General features: G+C 40.3%; 1 protein-coding gene across 1 annotated transcript in view; it reads right to left on the bottom strand.

The window, feature by feature from the left end:
• The window catches only part of CDKAL1 (CDK5 regulatory subunit associated protein 1 like 1), a 637,141-nt gene that overhangs the window by 462,959 nt on the left and 156,623 nt on the right, over positions 1-17,559 (bottom strand). The window contains 1 exon segment of the mRNA XM_027603153.1: positions 2,405-2,501. Coding sequence (XP_027458954.1) covers positions 2,405-2,501 — 97 coding nt within the window.

Below are 17,559 nucleotides of genomic sequence, written 5' to 3'. Positions count from 1 at the left end.
TAGCAATTCTAACAATTATCTTCAGAAACAGGTCTTTTCAGACACCAATTATAGATGATTTTGGTTTCCTATTTCAGATTTTTTTAATTTTACGTTCTGTGGACATAACTTTTATACATAGTCAGTTATGATAAATGTCATATAGCTGCCAAAGAAAGAACTGCTCTATAAAATGATGTTTACAAAGAATAATCCTATATTTTAATAATAACACTAACTGCTGAAGACAGATTACAACTTAAATACTGTTACTAATAGTGTGATTTCACTTTTGGAAACTTTTCACAACATACTGATTTGAAATTAAAATAAAAAGCCCTTTGTGGGGGGCACCTGGCTGACTCAGCTGGAAGAGCTTGTGACTCTTGGTCTTAGGGCTGTGAGTTCAAGCCCCATATTGGGTGTAAAGATTACATTAAAAAAAAAACAAAAAACCCCACATTGGGGGAAAAAAAAGTCTAAAGGGAATAAGCAAAGTTATAATTATCATGTTTCAGTGATGGAATTATGAATATTGTTTCCATTTTTAAATATGTGATCTTAAGTTATTTCTCTAATTATAAAGAAACAAAATACATACGTCTAAAGAATTTTAGTGGTAATCAAGTGAGATTCGATGACAGAACAAAAAGGGTACTAGACTAAATGGGGAGGGGGGGAGATGTTATTTGCCAAAGCCACAAGTTTCTATCATCCCAGAAAATCATCTTCCCCATTAGCAGCACTGGGCATGCTCCCTTAGAATCTCCCCTACATCCCAACATATACTGAGCTCTTCACTACACACAGTGGAGTTCAGCGAAATATTACCATAATGTACACAAAGAAGAGGTTTTGTCATACTAAAGAAATTATCCTATTCCAGTAACTTAACTCCTAGAAATGAAATTTAAGATGAATCCTATGCTTTTGCCACATTCCATCCTAAAACAGAATTCTAACGAGTTTCCTCTTTCCCTAACACAGCAGGACTATGTTTATGGAGAAAGTTAGTCTCACATGAATAGATAACTCAGGAGTCCATATTCATGTCATTCCTTAAACCAAGAGAAATCAAAAAGTAAACATACAAATGGTGAAAACAAACTAAACTTCTCAAACACTGAAGTTCTGTTTAACACTAGAATGTTTGTTCAAAGATTATTAAATTTGCTAGTGGGGCAAGGATTTGACAGCAGAAAACAAGTTCATTACACTGAGAATACAGTATTAGAAGTTGTCAATAGCAGGGCACCTCGCTGGTTCAGTTGGTAGAGCATATGATGCTTGATCTCGGGATTGTAAGTTCAAGCCCCACGTTGGATACAGAGACTACTTTAAAAAAAAAAATCTTAAAAAAAAAAAGTTGTCAACAGTACTGTTGTACATCAAATAAGGAAAAATCCAATAAATCTCATTCCAGATGCCAATTATTCATATAATTTTTCTATGAGTGGACTCTATTTTTATATATATATTATTTTTTTCTTAAATTAATAAAGTCTTTTTTTAAAGAGGATTCCTGAGCATATTGAGTACAGCCCTAGAAGAATGGTGGGAAGGATGAAGCACCACCATGTGGTCAATGAATGCCAACGACCCTTGGGCATTTTGTGAATAGTGATGGCCACAAAGAATAAGACCGATAACAGACAGCACGTCTCCTGACTTCACGATGCTAAGAGCAGGAAGATTCTTTCATTCAGTCAGTCACCGAACACTTACTGAGTGCCTCCTGTGTGTCAGGCATCACGGGAAAGGTTGGAGAAACATGGTCAGCTTAAAAAAAGATTGAAAATCGGTCACTGTGAAGTTAGTAATTTAAGTAGAAAGGTGGCCTTCATCAAAAAATGAGATAAGTGACTGTAAAATCACAACCCTGTGAGGTGCTGAGAGGGCAGATGACAGGTAAGCACAGTCGGCAAAGGGAACCAAGGCCAGGGATGACGGGAAGACCACACTGAGTGGTCAGAGGAGGCTTTACAGAGCGGGTAACGGTGGAGCGGGTAATGGCGGAGCGACGTGGGGGATGAGTGTACGGGAAGGGGCGCGTTCCAAAAAAAGGCATCTCTGTACTGGGGGGATGACAAGCAGTTCAGGGGGATGGGAAAATTACAATGATATGGCAAGAAATGGTGCTGGACAGGCAGACAAAGTCCAGGTATTAGGAAGGGACTTCAATTCTGTATGGCTTTTTATTGTGTTTGGTACTTTTTCTTTTTAACAAGAGAATCAAGGACATATCTTTTGCACTAAGGTGAAAAGTTACAGAGACATGACGAAATTTCAGCAGCAATGGGTCCAGAATGTTGAGGAGAGATAGTCAGAAGTGTAACACAGCTTGTAAGTAACACAGAAAGAGCGAATCAAATGTGGACCAAGTATATGTTTCAGCAGCCAAAGATGTTCTTTTGTACGAGCTTACCCCTATGATACTCAGTCCTTTAAGGTAGTCCTGCCGAGGCTGGGCTTGAGGAACACAGCCAGCGAGCACTATCTTCTTGTTCTCCTCTTGAGCTTTTCTGAAAGATTGAAGAGAAAACAGTGTGATTCTTTTGCTCGCAAGTGTACCCTTGGAAACTGATGTTAATACATGTAAAGCATTCAAATCCTAACAAGCCCTTCTACTATGAAACTGGATTTTCTTACGACTGCTGAAAGAAAACCTATTCTAATAAGACTCCTGCACTGCGCATCTATTGGTCATACCATTAGAGAATACAACAGCCGTCCAACCTGATCATGTCTTTTGTTATTGTCCCATTACAAAACCAAAAAACTTACTTATACAGAATTCTCAAGGACATAAATTATGCTTAAAAGCCACTTTCTATTGAAGGACATCTTGGCTCCTTCCACAGTTTGGCTACTGGGGATAAAGATTATGTGGTTCATACATACAATGGAATATTAATCAGCCATCAGAAAGGATGAATAGCTACCATTTGCATCAAGATGGAACTGGAGGGGATTATGCTAAGTGAAATAAATCAAGCAGAGAAAGTCAATTATCATATGGTTTCACTTATTTGTGGAACATAAGGAATAGAGTGGAGGACCACAGGGAAAGGGAGGGAAAACTGAACGGGAAGAAATCAGAGGAGACAAACCATGAGACACTCTGGACTCCGGGAAACAAACTGAGGGTTACAGAAGGGAGGGGGTGGGGGACGGGGTAACAGGGTGATGGGTATTAAGGAGGGCACGGGTGGTGATGAGCACTGGGTGTTATATGCAACTAATGAACCGTTGAACACTACATCAAAAACTAATGATGTATTATATGTTGGCTAACTGAACATAATAAAAAAAAAAAAAGCCACTTTCTAGACGGACAAGTTAGCCATTCAAATAAGTTATTTTAAATATTAATGAAAATGTACCTAAAACTCATTCTATGACTTCCCAGTGTTCTGACCAACATAAAAGTAAAATATACTTTAAAAAAAAAAAACTGAACAAAGTTTAAAAAATAGAAGGTATAATACCCCTCTATCCTGGGAATTCACACATCTCCCCAGTTTTGCTCCCCAGAGACTTATGCTTAAGCTTATAGGGTGCTTATGCTAACTTCCAGCCCAGTCCTCACATGTGCAAGTATATTGTGTAACTAGACCTGTGTTCAGTACTTATAAAGATGAAACTACATCTTGTTTTACAAACACAACTTGTATCTTTTCTTTCACATCTTTACCTAAAGATCAATCTCATCCTTTTTACCCATTACAATGTGGATATACTATAACTTAACTATTCTTGTTCTTTTTTTTTTTTTTAAGATTTTATTTATTTATTTGACAGAGAGAGACACAGCGAGAGCAGGAACACAAGCAGGGGGAGTGGGAGAGGGAGAAGCAGGCTTCCTGCCGAGCAGGGAGCCCGATGCGGGGCTCGATCCCAGGACCCTGGGATCATGACCTGAGCCGAAGGCAGACGCTTAACGACTGAGCCACCCAGGCGCCCTTAACTATTCTTGTTCTAATCAGCATTTAGGTTGTTTCCAATCTTTCACTATTACAGATGATTTTACAATGAGCATGCATATACATACAACATATACATGTATGTATAAATATATACATATGTACATATATATGTGGATGGACAGATATCTTTGAGCATTTGATAAAGTGTTTCTGGATTATGGAAACCTAGATGTGAGATCTATGCTAAGATGTCTAATTATTTCCCTAGATAAATGCTAAGAAGTAGAAATGCTGATTCAAAGGTATACAGGTCTGGTTATTTAGCATGTCTTTACTTAGGAGGGGCTGGGATATATTTTAGGCACTACTCATTCATCTGGCATACATGTATACAGTAAACACTGACTCCATGCTAGAAGACAGTGGTCAACCAAGCAGAGCTGATATCTTTTTCTAGAAACTATTCACATCCTTTGCCCATTTTAAAATGAAATTTTCAAGTCTTCAATTCTTTTTCAAGTATACGGGTTTTGGGGTACAGTCATGCTTTGTTTCCTTTTTTGTTTGTTTTTCTGGATACTCGGTACTAGGCTTTATGCACCAACTGTGTTCCTGGCCCCAATGGCAATCTTTACCTTTCCAAAATCAATTGAGGAAGTTAAGGGTATCAGCAGCCCGGTTTCAGGACATGTAACTTTTAGAACACACCACTATGAAGTAAGAAGTCTCTACAACTGGCACTCTTGTTTCTGCAACCTTTTCAAGAGTACGAACTCAGAACTGGAGGCCAAAAAAACCCCTGGGATTAACAGAACTAGCTATTTGTGACCGACAGCCACATCAAAACCTTCTGGAAAGTATGAGAGAGTGACTAAATGAATAAGTAGAGAATAAAATATTCTCTTAACATCATCCGTAAGTAGAGAATAAAATACTATTTTAACATCATTTCAATAACTTATTAGAGAGCTTTGGTATAATTTTTCCATTTGGAATCCTGGGGAAAAAAAACTTGTTAATGGAATAAAAAAAAAAAAAGATCTGAGTTTGATAGATTGCTTAACATATCCAAGAGAACTACTGCCTGGCTCTGCCACCTGGTTTTACTTTTTTATCAGTGCCGTGCACATCACTGCACACAAATAGCTTTCTTTTGGTAAATGTGAAATACCTTATCAGACAACAACAACAAAAATTTTTCCATTTACATTAACAGTCTGTATGGGGAGGAAAATCCGGTTTCCTCAAGAATTTTAGCTATAACACCTACAATCACAGTAAACATCCAAGGGAGTCTGTAAAGTCACCAATAATTACATTCAAATTAAAGGCCTGCCTCCTATAATGTGACTCAATTACTTAATTATTAAGCACATCTAAGACATGATGTTGAGAGCTTAAGGGAACACAGTAAAGAAGAAGACATGCACCTTGTACCCAACAAGCTTATGGTTTATAATGGATGAGATGTAAAAGAACATCAACAACACAGCAGCAAATAAAATGCCGCTAGTGACAGAAAGATACACAGGCAACATATATATCAGGGAGAAGAAAGGAATATGCAGACAGAAAAAGACAGTACAAGGCTTCCAAACAAACTCCTACAAGGTGGAACTCAGGGGCAGAGAAAGCCCCAGGCAGCTACTGCAGCATGAACAAAGACAAGAAGGGAGGGGAGGAACGTACTGCAGCACAGAATTCCTGTTTAGGGGCCAGTGAAGCTGCTATTACGGAAGGAGACTTAAGAAAGAGGCTAGCGAGTTTCTATTTAGGTTCGGGGCGATGGGGAAGTGTTTGGTGGCAGTGTGGACATAGAGTAGAACCAAATTTCAAGGATATGACATTGGTGGCAAGATATAAAATGAAACACAAGGGGAAAAGAAATCAAGAGGTGAGGAAATTAATACTCTAGGCAAAAGGATGTGATGACTGAATGCATGTGGAATATCCAAAAAAAAAGAAAGATTAAAGGAAAGGAAATTAGTTTTCTTGCTAGAATATACCTGAGGGAAAACCCCAAGGAGTAATCAAAGGTCTGAGAGGGACCAGCAAACATCTTATTTAAAGAGCTACATACTAAACAGCTTAGGCTTTGCTACTCAGAGGTCCTCTGCTGGAAGAGTCTTAACTCTGCCACTTTAATGCAAAATCAATCATACATCATACTCACGTGTGTGTGTGTGTATGTTCCAATAAAGCTTCATTTACAAAAACAGGCAGCAGGTCACATTTGGCTCAAAGCAGCAGCTGGCTGAGTACTGAGATAGAAGGCAACAAATTCACAAAGGACACACTAAACCTGAGGTTCCACTAATGCCCATCAAGTTTCTGGACATTCAAGTCACCAGCTGGGAATGAAGCTGGGGGGAGATTTTCGAAATGCATTCTAATGTGACAGTTGAAAACAGTAGACAGAACAGACCGTAAAGGTGTGGAGACAATCCAATTGAGTACAAAACTTTAAGGCCCTTTAGAGATGTAGAAACACTGCCACAGAATAAAAATGTTAGTGTGGAAAACAAAAAGGAGCTAATATCACCACCGACAACCATACTTTAACAACAACCATGGTTAGCACTTACACAGCACTTCATCAAGTTAACCATTGCATTGTTAGCTATATTTGAAAACAGTGCAGCCAATATGTGTAACAATCCAGGGAAAATGTTCTGGTGACATTATAAACACTAAATCAGGTCATAAAACAGTCCAAGACTGATTTTAAGGCAGTAAGCAGAACACCAGAAAATTAAGAGGAAAAGTTGGAAATAGAGATGCTTGAGTAAGTAACTTATTTAGAATACTATTTCATACTTTTACTGAATTTGGATTTAAAATGCTAGGGTAGATCAGAACTATAATCAAAGCAAGAATCACAGCCTCGTTGTGGAATACTAATGCCACGTTTTATATGTGATCAAAGAAAGTAGCACAAGTTTTAACACCAACTCTCCAAGTCCCTCTGGTTCCAAACATTCCCCTCTTACATCCTGTTCTTTTTGTCTAGTGAGCTTTGTTCAGGTTAATAAAAGCCTGTAAAACAATTTCTTTAGAAAAAAACCCAGCACAGACATATTTTTAAAAGCTTTATCCTTCAAAATATGAATGCTGGTAACAAAAATACCTTAAGAAACTTTAAAGTAGCATGAATTTCTATGTCCTCATTTTAGATAGCCTTGAAATGTTAATTAAAACAAAAATTACATGTAAAGTTAATTCAATATAATCATTCTTATTTTCTTGAAACATATTTCTAAATTAGAGACACACCCTTGACTAGAGGACTAACTAGTAATGCGGAAAATATAAAGAAACCTTTCTCTCTTTTCTGCCAACTACTAAATACAAAGAAATAATTTGTACAGAATCTTAAAATTCACAGAAGCATAGAAAATAAAGATGATATAATATCATTTGCTTTATTTCACAAAAGAGAAAGTTGAGGAGCACCTGGGTGGCTCAGTCGGTTAAGCATCTGCCTTCGGCTCAGGTCATGATTTTGGGGTCCTGGGATCGAGCCCCACATAGGGCTCCCTGCTCAGCGGGGAGTCTGCTCCTCCCTCTCCCTCTGCTCCTCCCCATCTCGCTTGTACTCTCTCTCTCAAATAAATAAATAAAATCTTAAAAAAGAGAGAGAGAGAAAATTGAGATTCAAGAAGATGTAGTAATTGTGGCCCAAAGTCCACACTTTGAGTTAGTGCTGGAGCTGGGATGGACAACCAAGATTCTCTGTTCCTTGAAGATCAGATCTCAGCACATAAATCAAACTTGGGTTTTGATGGTGTAATAAAAATGAGAACAAACATTTCTTGATTAAAACCACACAGAAATTTATAGGGACTACAATATATCGAATATCTTCAAAGTCGAAACAGTATTTGACAGTTCCTGTTTTCCTGAGTTTTGTGCACAGTCTAAGAGCGGAGTAATAAACTCCTGTATATATCAAGAAAAACACAGTTCTCTAACAAGTAGTGGGTTGGGAGCAAATGTTGCTTCTCTCTCCATGTTCTTTTCTCCTATTCCTTACATCCTTCCTGCAACTTGATGCTTAATCAATATAAAAACATTCATAATAATGAGTAGGTCTTCACCCAAAGTTTTCTTTCATGAAAAAGTATTTCTTAAATATATATCTGATTTTTACATTCCTTTTGGTGGGGGGAAGAGGCAGAAAGAGAAGGGAGAGGGAGGGAGAATCTTAAGCAGGATCCATGCCCAGCACAGAGCCCGAAATAGGGCTCGAGCTCAGGACTCTGAGATCATGACCTGAGCCTAAATGAAGAGTTGGACGCTTAACCCACTGAGCCACCCAGGTGTCCTTAATTTTTACATTTCTAAATGCATACTGATATAATCATAAAAACCCCTCCTCACAACAGCACTAAAAAGAGAGCCAAATTAATCTGTTTCTGTACAAAGCAAGCCCAGTCTTCACTACTCTGCATGTGAGTATTCTCTGTGCTTAAATATTCAAGGAAGAGAATATCTATTTTAAGTGTTCACAGTTAGGCAATGGTTAGGTGAATCACATAAAAATATCTCAGCAACTAAGGATCTATGTGTGTGATAAACTTCAATAACACAACGCCTTTTCTAATTTTGAAACAAGCAGCTGAGGAAGCCGTAATCTGTAGCAATGCCACTGTCTACCTACGTAACTACTGTCAGGACTTGGACAGCTGGGCTAGAGGCTGCCAAAAGCTGAAAATAAAGTTACTCTAAGACTTGATGGGATTTATCAATCTGAAGAAAACCATCCAAACATGTATTCAAATATGTAACTGGGGATATCTGCCGACATTCAAATCCAAAGTAACTGGGGTATAATATCAGGATCTCAAGACCCAATTGTATTTTCACTAAACAAAAACTGGAACAGGGCGCCTGGGTGGCTCAGTTGGTTAAGCGACTGCCTTCTGCTCGGGTCATGATCCTGGAGTGCCGCATCGGGCTCCCTGCTCGGCGGGGAGTCTGCTTCTCCCTCCGACCCTCTTCCCTCTCGTGCTTTCTATCTCTCATTCCCTCTCTCAAATAAATAAATAAAATTAAAAAAAAAAAACTAGAACATAATTGCACATTTTATGCCCCATGAGAAAGAATGTTACTGAAAGGGGAGTAGTCCTCACTACACCCAGAGGAGTCCAAAGGGTAAATAAACATTTCTCACCATCTGTAACAGTGACAAGCAGAGTAGGTACCCGAGGCAGATGATCACAGACAGAGCAGTCATTTCTTCATAGTGAATCCAGGCACAACAAACTACCACACCCCGATGAACTGGCCATACAAAACCAGTCAAGAAATTCCCACTTGAGTTCAGGTCCAGTGAGTTTCCTTTATTATGCTTACTGCCAGTACAAGTTCCTGGGTTCACTGCTAAGAACTTTTGTCTGTCGATAAAGTCAGTAATTCAGCATTTTGTTTCTTCATTCTATCTCCTTCACTCACCACATGCCAGACACAAGGAAAAAGAAAGATAAAACGATAGTCCCTGATCTCCAGCGGTTCACCGTCTAGTGAGAAGAGGAGGAAATGGGCTTGAGAGCCCAGGTTCTTTTGCACGAAGGGGAAGCCCGGAGGTCTGGGGGTGGCAAGGAGAGCCGCGAGGAGCCCTGTGGGAGCATCAGCACGCATCCCTGCGAAGACTCCAGGGGCCTGGCTGTGAAGGACAGACGGCCTTCTCTGCAAGCAGCGCTGTGTAAGCCTGACACCCCACGAGGTCCGAGGGACACGGTCAGGGATACAGAGGAGGCTGAGCAAAGGGGACTGAGGTCTTCCTCCTTCTCGTCCACTACCACCTGTTAGTGTGCTTGAATGTGCTTCGTGTATCAAAGATCTGTGAAAGATTTTGTTTGAAGAAAGGATTCTGTGACTTTAAATTAAGGGGGAAAAAAGGTGAGCATAGGACACAGACTTTTTCTCAGCTCCACTGAGGTATAACTACCAAGGGCACGGACTTTTGTTAAGAAGCTAAAGGTATAAAGAAAGTTGGATCATTACAGAAAAATGGAATTTCAATAGAAGTGTAAACAAGTTTTAAAAAGAAGCTGCAAGAGAAAAGTGATAGCGGGTAGAGGGTGAGACCAAAGACAGGAGCGATGGGAGGAAGCAGAAGGAAATCAGAAAATGCGTGATGTGCTCACACACTGGGCGGAGGCCAAGAAAGAGCACAGGAAGAAAGCGCCAGGTAGGCCTAACGAGCCTCATGGCGCCAAACGGAGTCAAGAGGTTTCTCTCTGAATCCTGCCAGGGTAGCTGCTAAAAGTCACTCTCTCTGCAAGTCAGGAAATTAGCATTTCCTCAGAAATGGGGGGTCCCAGGGGAAGTCCTTCTAATTCTGCTCTTGACCATGGTTAGATAGGCCTACATAAGAAGCTGAATTAGTGAGACTGGTTATTATGAATTCGGTCCCCGGGCCCATCTAACTCTAGGTCAGTCCACAAAAAGCAAGTTTCTGTATCTGCAAAACTAAGGATCATACCCTGAAATACAATGATAACGCCTAGTTATGCCACATGGAAAGGCAGCTTGACATGACATATTTTTCCATTGCTCTAAAACTGAAACCTCAATCCCACAAGGCAATTAAGCAGCCATACATACTATCTGGTTTCTAAAGCTAGTGGCTTGAAGGTTATCATCAGAAGAACTGAAAGCCACAGGTTGTTCTCTGACTCAGAAATTCAGCATCAAGACACTTGGGCAAGTTAAAGGTAAATCAATGAATAACAAGTCCATCCTCCCAGATGCTTTTCCAAAACTCCTAGAATTATTCTTACTACATCCTGTTCTCTTATCCTCGGGCCGCGGGCAAACCCCGCTCACTGGACCTCAGGAGGATGCCCAGGTTCCAACCACTTTTCACCACCTCACGCCTATCACCCTGCTCGAAGCCAGCAACATTTCTCCCCTGCGTCCTTCTACCTTTGTCCCCTGATCATTTACTCTCAACACTACAGTCAGAGGGATCTCTGTAAAATGTAAGCCAGAACAAAGCACCCCTCTCCTCAGAATTTTCCTGTGGCTCATTATCTCACAAGGATTAAAAGGCAAAGTTCTTCAAAATGGCCGACAAGGCTCTGCCCCCCCACAGCCCTCCTCCCCTCTCCCTGTGATGTCTACTACCCTTTCCCCACTTGCTCTGTTCCAGCCACGCAGGCCTCCCGAGTCTTCCACTGCTGTGCAGAAGCCCACGTGGTCCTCCCTTGCTCCGCCAGGTCCTTCACCTTCACCAACCCTGTGGCCCACCACAGCACCACCACTGCTCCCTTCACTGCTTGCCTCCTCACACCACCTCTCACCTTCTCCTATTTTTTAAATAGTGTGTTCCCCTATATGTCCCTCCACAAAGTGTGACTGTCATAAGACAGGGATTTGGGTGTATTTTTCTTAAAGAAGTATTTCCAGACTTAGAACAGAACCTGGTAGGGACGCCTGGGTGACTCAGTTGGTTAAGCGTCTGCCTTCAGCTCAGGTCATGATCCCAGGGTCCTGGGATCGAGCCCCGCATCAGGCTCCTTGCTCAGCGGGGAAACTGCTTCTCCCTCTGCCTGCTGCCCCGCCCACTTGTGCTCTCCTGCTCTCTCTCTGACAAACTAACTAAATCTTAAAAAAAAAAAAAAGGAGGAAGAAGAAGAAGAAGGACAACAACAACAACAGAACCTGGTATATTGTAGTAGCAAGAAGAGGGGAGGCACTAGAAGTCCAGCCACGGAGCAGTCCAACCACTCTGACAGAGGCGTATAAAGGAACAGCACAGTCACCTGAGAAACACAGTAGCAAAGTGACCGAGAGCCCAGACTCTGAAGCCAGACGGCCTAGGTTCTAATGCTGCCTCTGTTTACTGTGTAACTGCATGTGAATTACTTAACCTCTCTGAGCTATAGTTTCTTCACTTGTTATAGAAGTTCTTACCTCATGAAGTTGTTAGACTTAAATGAAAAGCACTTTAGAAAGTGCTGGCACACAGTAAGAAAGTTATAAACACTCACTCTTATCTGAGAGCATTATGAAGATCTACCAGGCCTGACGTGGACAGATGGCGACATTACACGGTTATGAGAAACACCAACTTAAGAGAACAGGATGGAAAATATGTCCCACTTATACAGAGAAGATTAAGAAGGCATACGCACAGAATAAATCCTGAAAGGAAATGTCCTAACCGGTAAACAACAACCACCTCTGTTGGAGAAGGAATGAAGAAAACAAAGACTGTGTTAAAAGCTTGCCACTACAACAGGGCAGGGGAAGAACTGCCCAGCATCCGGACCAGCTCCTGCGAAGGCATCATCCCAGGATGAATGCCTGTCGAGGAGGCCATTCGCGGCGTGTTCCTCATTACACACTTTCCTAACTTGCCCTGGGTCCCCTCAAAGAGCTCCCCAACATTTGTAGAGCTCCTCCTACACAGGACAACTGCCCAGTAAAACAGATTTTACCCAAATGGTCCACATTTCCTAGAGTATCACAAGTGGTGATACGGCTTCTGCTTGACTTCCCCAGAAACAGGGAGCTCAGTACTTCACAGTTTCCTGTGTAATCACTGACACTTGTTTTTGCCCATTCGTTTTTTTTTTAAGATTTTATTTATTTATTTGACAGAGAGAGACACAGTGAGAGAGGGAACACAAGCAGGAGGAGTGACAGAGGGAGAAGCAGGCTCCCCGCCGAGCAGGGAGCCCGATGCGGGGCTCGATCCCAGGACCCTGGGATCATGACCTGAGCCGAAGGCAGACACTTAACCGACTGAGCCACCCAGGTGCCCCCCATTAGTTCTTATTGGTAAAGTTCACCTCGAGATAGCTTCTACTTATTTGCCCAAATTTGCCCTCAAAGCCTTATCCCCTACACTGGCCTACATCCCAAACCATGTTTGGTCAAAACAATATGTAACCGTTGTAAAGGAAATGTCTCTAAAATATTTGTATGGCAGGCTCACATTTCCTATTTCACAAAATATGGTGCATCTAATTGAACCTGTAGTTGATTCCCTTAACCACTGCAGATACAGAATTTTCACATCTGTAAGAGACACCCAAAACTTTCTAGCCCTGTGATTTCATTTTGTAAAAGAGAAAATGGAGGATCAGAAAGATGAAATAGTGGGGCGCCTGGGTGGCTCAGTTGGTTAAGCATCTGCCTTAGGCTCAAGTCATGATCCCAGGGTCTTGGGATCGAGCCCCGTCTTGGGATCGAACCCCGTATTGGGCTCCCTGCTCAGCGGGAAGTCTGCTTCCCCCTCTCCCACTCCCCCTGCTTGTGTTCCCCTCTCTGTCAAATAAATAAATAAAATCTTTAAAAAAGAAAGAAAGAAAGATGAAATAGTTTGCCCAAGGTCAAAGTAAAGACAGGACTGACAGTCATCCATCACTGCCCTTTACTTCAACATAATGATGTCCGTACCAGGGGTTACCAAGATCTGTAAGGTTGTGTGGCCCCATAATAAATAACCTCAGGAAGCCATACAGATGGATTCTTCTCTTTTGTCGGCTCTTACCTCTCAACATGTCATTTCTAACTTGTCTACTCAACTCTCCCACCACCACTTCTAACTGTCATGCAATGAATTTATGAAACTTCTAGAGTAAATGAGGACCAATCAACAACCTCTTTTTATACATGATTTTCACAAATTCTTTAGTGAAATATTTTGTGCCTATTATGTGTACAGTATATGCTTAGAAGCTTGTCAGATATCAAGAGGAATTTCTGTTTCAAGAAATACACATGAAGTTGAAAAGAACAAAAAAAAAAACCCTGAAATATGCAAACTGAACAGAAATACAGACAGACATTTAAGTACAAGGCTGGTATATTAATAAGTACAAATAAATTTACAGACTTTTTACAATCTTAAAAAAGTGGCCACCAAAATTTTTAATCAAAGAAATCACCAATTGAAAAGGGGGGGGGATATTCCAGATGCATATATACAATTGTATATAAATCATACACATGTAGTACTATACTAATATGTTGTATACATTATAAAACATAACATAATATTGAGATTTCTGTAATGAATTACTGCAGAAGAAAATTAGTGTTCTAAGTTCAAACAGGGAGAAATTACTGCAGGCTCAAATAAAGGATTAGCAAGCCTCCTAAACTCTGGTGTAATGCTAACAGTCACCTAGAACCTTTAGTCCCTGAAGAGGACCAGAATATGCCACCACAAAATATAGCACTTTGGTAGGAAGATTATTTTGAGGTGAAGGAAATTAATAAACAGCAGGCTAAGGAAAAGAGACCCCCTCCCCAATTAGGCTAAGAGAAGGATATAAATTTCCACTTGTAAAGGCATTTCCCCACCCCACGCCCCACCAGGAAGAGAGAAGTACTCCAGAGACAACTCAGACCGCCTGACCCTTCACGCATCACCAACCCCACTACACAACCCTGACTTACCATGCATTTCCTAATCACGTTACCGTTCATCTCCCTCTCCCCAAGATACCCCAAACCCTTTCGCCTTTATCCAAACTCTTCTCTACTCCTTATCACCTTTGTTAAGATGGTATATTATCTCCAAATTCCAGCCTCCTGCTTGAGTCATATTTCTTTATGAATAACCGTGGATACCTAAATCTGCTTTTTTTCCCCTGTTAATGCATCTTTTATCAGATTGATTCCCAGGCGCTAGTCAATGAACCTAAGACGGTAAACACAATGAGGGGATTTTTTTTTCCCTCCCCTATATTATGAAGTTTAAGGTTCTGTGTAACTTCTGTGTAACTTTTGGATCCAAGGAAAAGTAAGAGGCATGAGGCCCATGCAAATCTGACCACTGGACGGAGGACACCTCACCACCTTTAAAACCGCGTGTAAGACTTGCCCAGCACTTACCATTTAGATCACTCATTTCCTTTGTCCTAGGCTAATGAAAGTAAGTAAAACACTCCTTTCTTAAAAGGATTAACACAAAAAATAACCTAAGGTTCTGACAGATATATTCCTATTATGGAGAATTCATTTCATAAAATGAAAAGCAAATCTGTAATTAGTTCACCCCCCCCCAAGATCAATATCCTGACACTCTCTTCATAGCAAACACTTTAGAAGGTAATATCCTTGGACGGAGCAAAGAAACAGAGGAACGAAAAAGGTTAAGAAAGGAATCTCAAGAGTCTATGAATATATGAAGACCTTAATAAAGTGACATTAAGAAGAGACACCCTGATCAGCTCTTATATTTATTCAATTCACTGTCCAATTTGCACATCTCACTGTACTTTAATTATCACATTTACCAAGAAAGACTAAAATTAAATTACAACCAGAATCTACATATTTTGAGGAAGGAACGAGGGAAATACATACTTCAGGTTCCAACTACAAACTGAATTAAAGGGATCAAAGTTTGGAAGGAAAATGCGCAGTTGGCTTTATTTCTAATCCATCCTAAATGCCCCTTGAGCAGGAGTACCATTAGATCCCATCCTGGTTTCTGGGGGAGACCCACCTGCATTTAGAATTGGCTTATACGGTCTGAATAAAAAGTTATTAGAAACTTATAAACAGTTCTTAAACAAGATTTCCAAGTTCTTTATGCCTTTTTCAAAGCCACTCTTCCAAAGAGACATTAATATAAAAGCTGATCCCCTGGAGGGGGTAACGGAAAAGCACTTTGTTATTTAAAATCATACAATAAAAAGGGCGCCCAAGGAAAAGTAAGAGTTGTCTCCTACAGTCATGGAACCCCCGCCTACAGGATGAGGCAACAAACTTCCTTCGAAACTGCCTTAACTGGGCTTTGGCAAGCTTTAACTCTGGCATGATCAAGAAGTTTCACTGGAGGGGCAAGAGGCAAAGAATATGAATATCTCAGGGCACTATCAACAATTCATTTTTAACATATTCTAGGTAAACTACCTAATTCAGAAAAATCGCTGTCCTAAATTCTCTGTCCTGTTCCTTTGACAAACGATTCATAACGTTCAGCACTGATCGACTGTACTGTAGTTCTTACAACAGACACATCTCCCTATGCAGACTATGATGAGCTCCTTGAGGGCAACGCCAGGATGTGATTCACATTACACACCTCAGAATACATTTTCAGAAGACTTCTTAAAATTTAATAAATGAAAGAAAAGCTAAGACTAGGAAATAATGCTAGGGTCAATCATTAACTAAAGTTGTGATTAACAAGCCATGCTATGGTCTCTTTCTTTCTTTTTCATTTTTTTAAAGATTTTATTTATCTGAAAGAGGGAGAGAACAAGCAAGGGGAGCAGCAGAGGGAGAGGGAGAAGCAGGCTCCCCACTGAGCAGGGAGCCTAATGCGAGACTCCATCCCAGGACCCTGGGATCATGACCTGAGCCGAAGGCAGATGCTGCACCGACTGAGCCACCCAGGCGCCCCCAGGTCTCTTATAACTTAATAAAGCCACCATTAAACAGGAATCTATCTTTTTCATCATCAGAAACAGATGATCCAATGAGATAAACTAACAACATGTGATTAGTGTCAACATCATTTAACTAAATTTGAATTTTATGGTAAATCCTAGCAGGATTTTCACTCTCACAGATCAAATAAACAGTTTATAAGAATTACTATCATATTCTTAAGAATTATTTTCTTAGCGTTTATAAGCAGCACGATTTTCCCCTTAACTCTTTGTCCCCCCCAACACTCCTTCTTAAAAAAAAAAAAAATTCTATTTATTTTACATCTTCAGAAAAGTAATACAGTTATTGCTTGTCATTAATCTGACCTCAGATAAGAAAGCTACTGATAACAAATACAACTATTTATTTTAACTTCACGAGGAAAAAACAATTTCTTTTTACAGGAGCACCTGATGTCATAGCTGGTCACAGACAAATCTTGGGGTGACTGGCTCACTTCTAGTTCCAGAAAGCAAAGCAGTTTCAGTGAAGCCGACACTGCCCTCTCTTGTACGTGCAAATGCCCTAACACCGATGTAAAAGGATGGAATGTCACTGGGGGGCGCCCCCCCTGCCCCGAGCTTCCACTGTTTGCAATGCCAGCCAAAAGACAAACGTCACAGCACTCACACTGACATCCATTCAAATTATCAACTGAAATGACCAAGCAAATGGCACTCACCATTTAGCAGCATGACTTAAAAAAATGAAAACATACCACAATATACAACAAAAAAAAAATAGGTTTTCTTCATTAAGAGAAAAGAACAGGTTCAGACTGCCTCTTCTATGTTCAATGTCACTAGGAGGAACAGCAATAACAATAAAAAGGCTGAATGTATACAACAAAACAATACATAGAACTTCCACAATTAAGTTTTTATACAGTCAACTAATAGTTATTGAACAATCACAATGTAGCAAGCACGAAATATTTGGGATGCAAAGTTATATATGCTGAGGATGAAAAGATCTGGTTTACTTTAACTGCATAATCCCATTAATTATCCATTTCACTTTACCTGTACAAACAAAGCATGTCAGTTCTTAGGATGCTTTTTTAATTATTAAGGCCAGACGCAACATCTGTGGTTAATTTTGAAGTTCCATATCCCTCTGGAGATTTTTCTCGGAATTCTACTGAAATTAGTCAATTAATTTCTCCTTTAGGTAGCTGCATATTTTACTGATGCAGAGAAGTGAACATTTACATTATATACATATATATATATATATATATAAAACCAACACT

This window comes from Zalophus californianus, chromosome 7 (genome assembly GCF_009762305.2).
Source record: "Zalophus californianus isolate mZalCal1 chromosome 7, mZalCal1.pri.v2, whole genome shotgun sequence".
Taxonomy (NCBI): domain Eukaryota; kingdom Metazoa; phylum Chordata; class Mammalia; order Carnivora; family Otariidae; genus Zalophus; species Zalophus californianus.
Note: the sequence above shows the minus strand (reverse complement) of the source record. Positions and strands in the feature narration are given on the sequence as shown.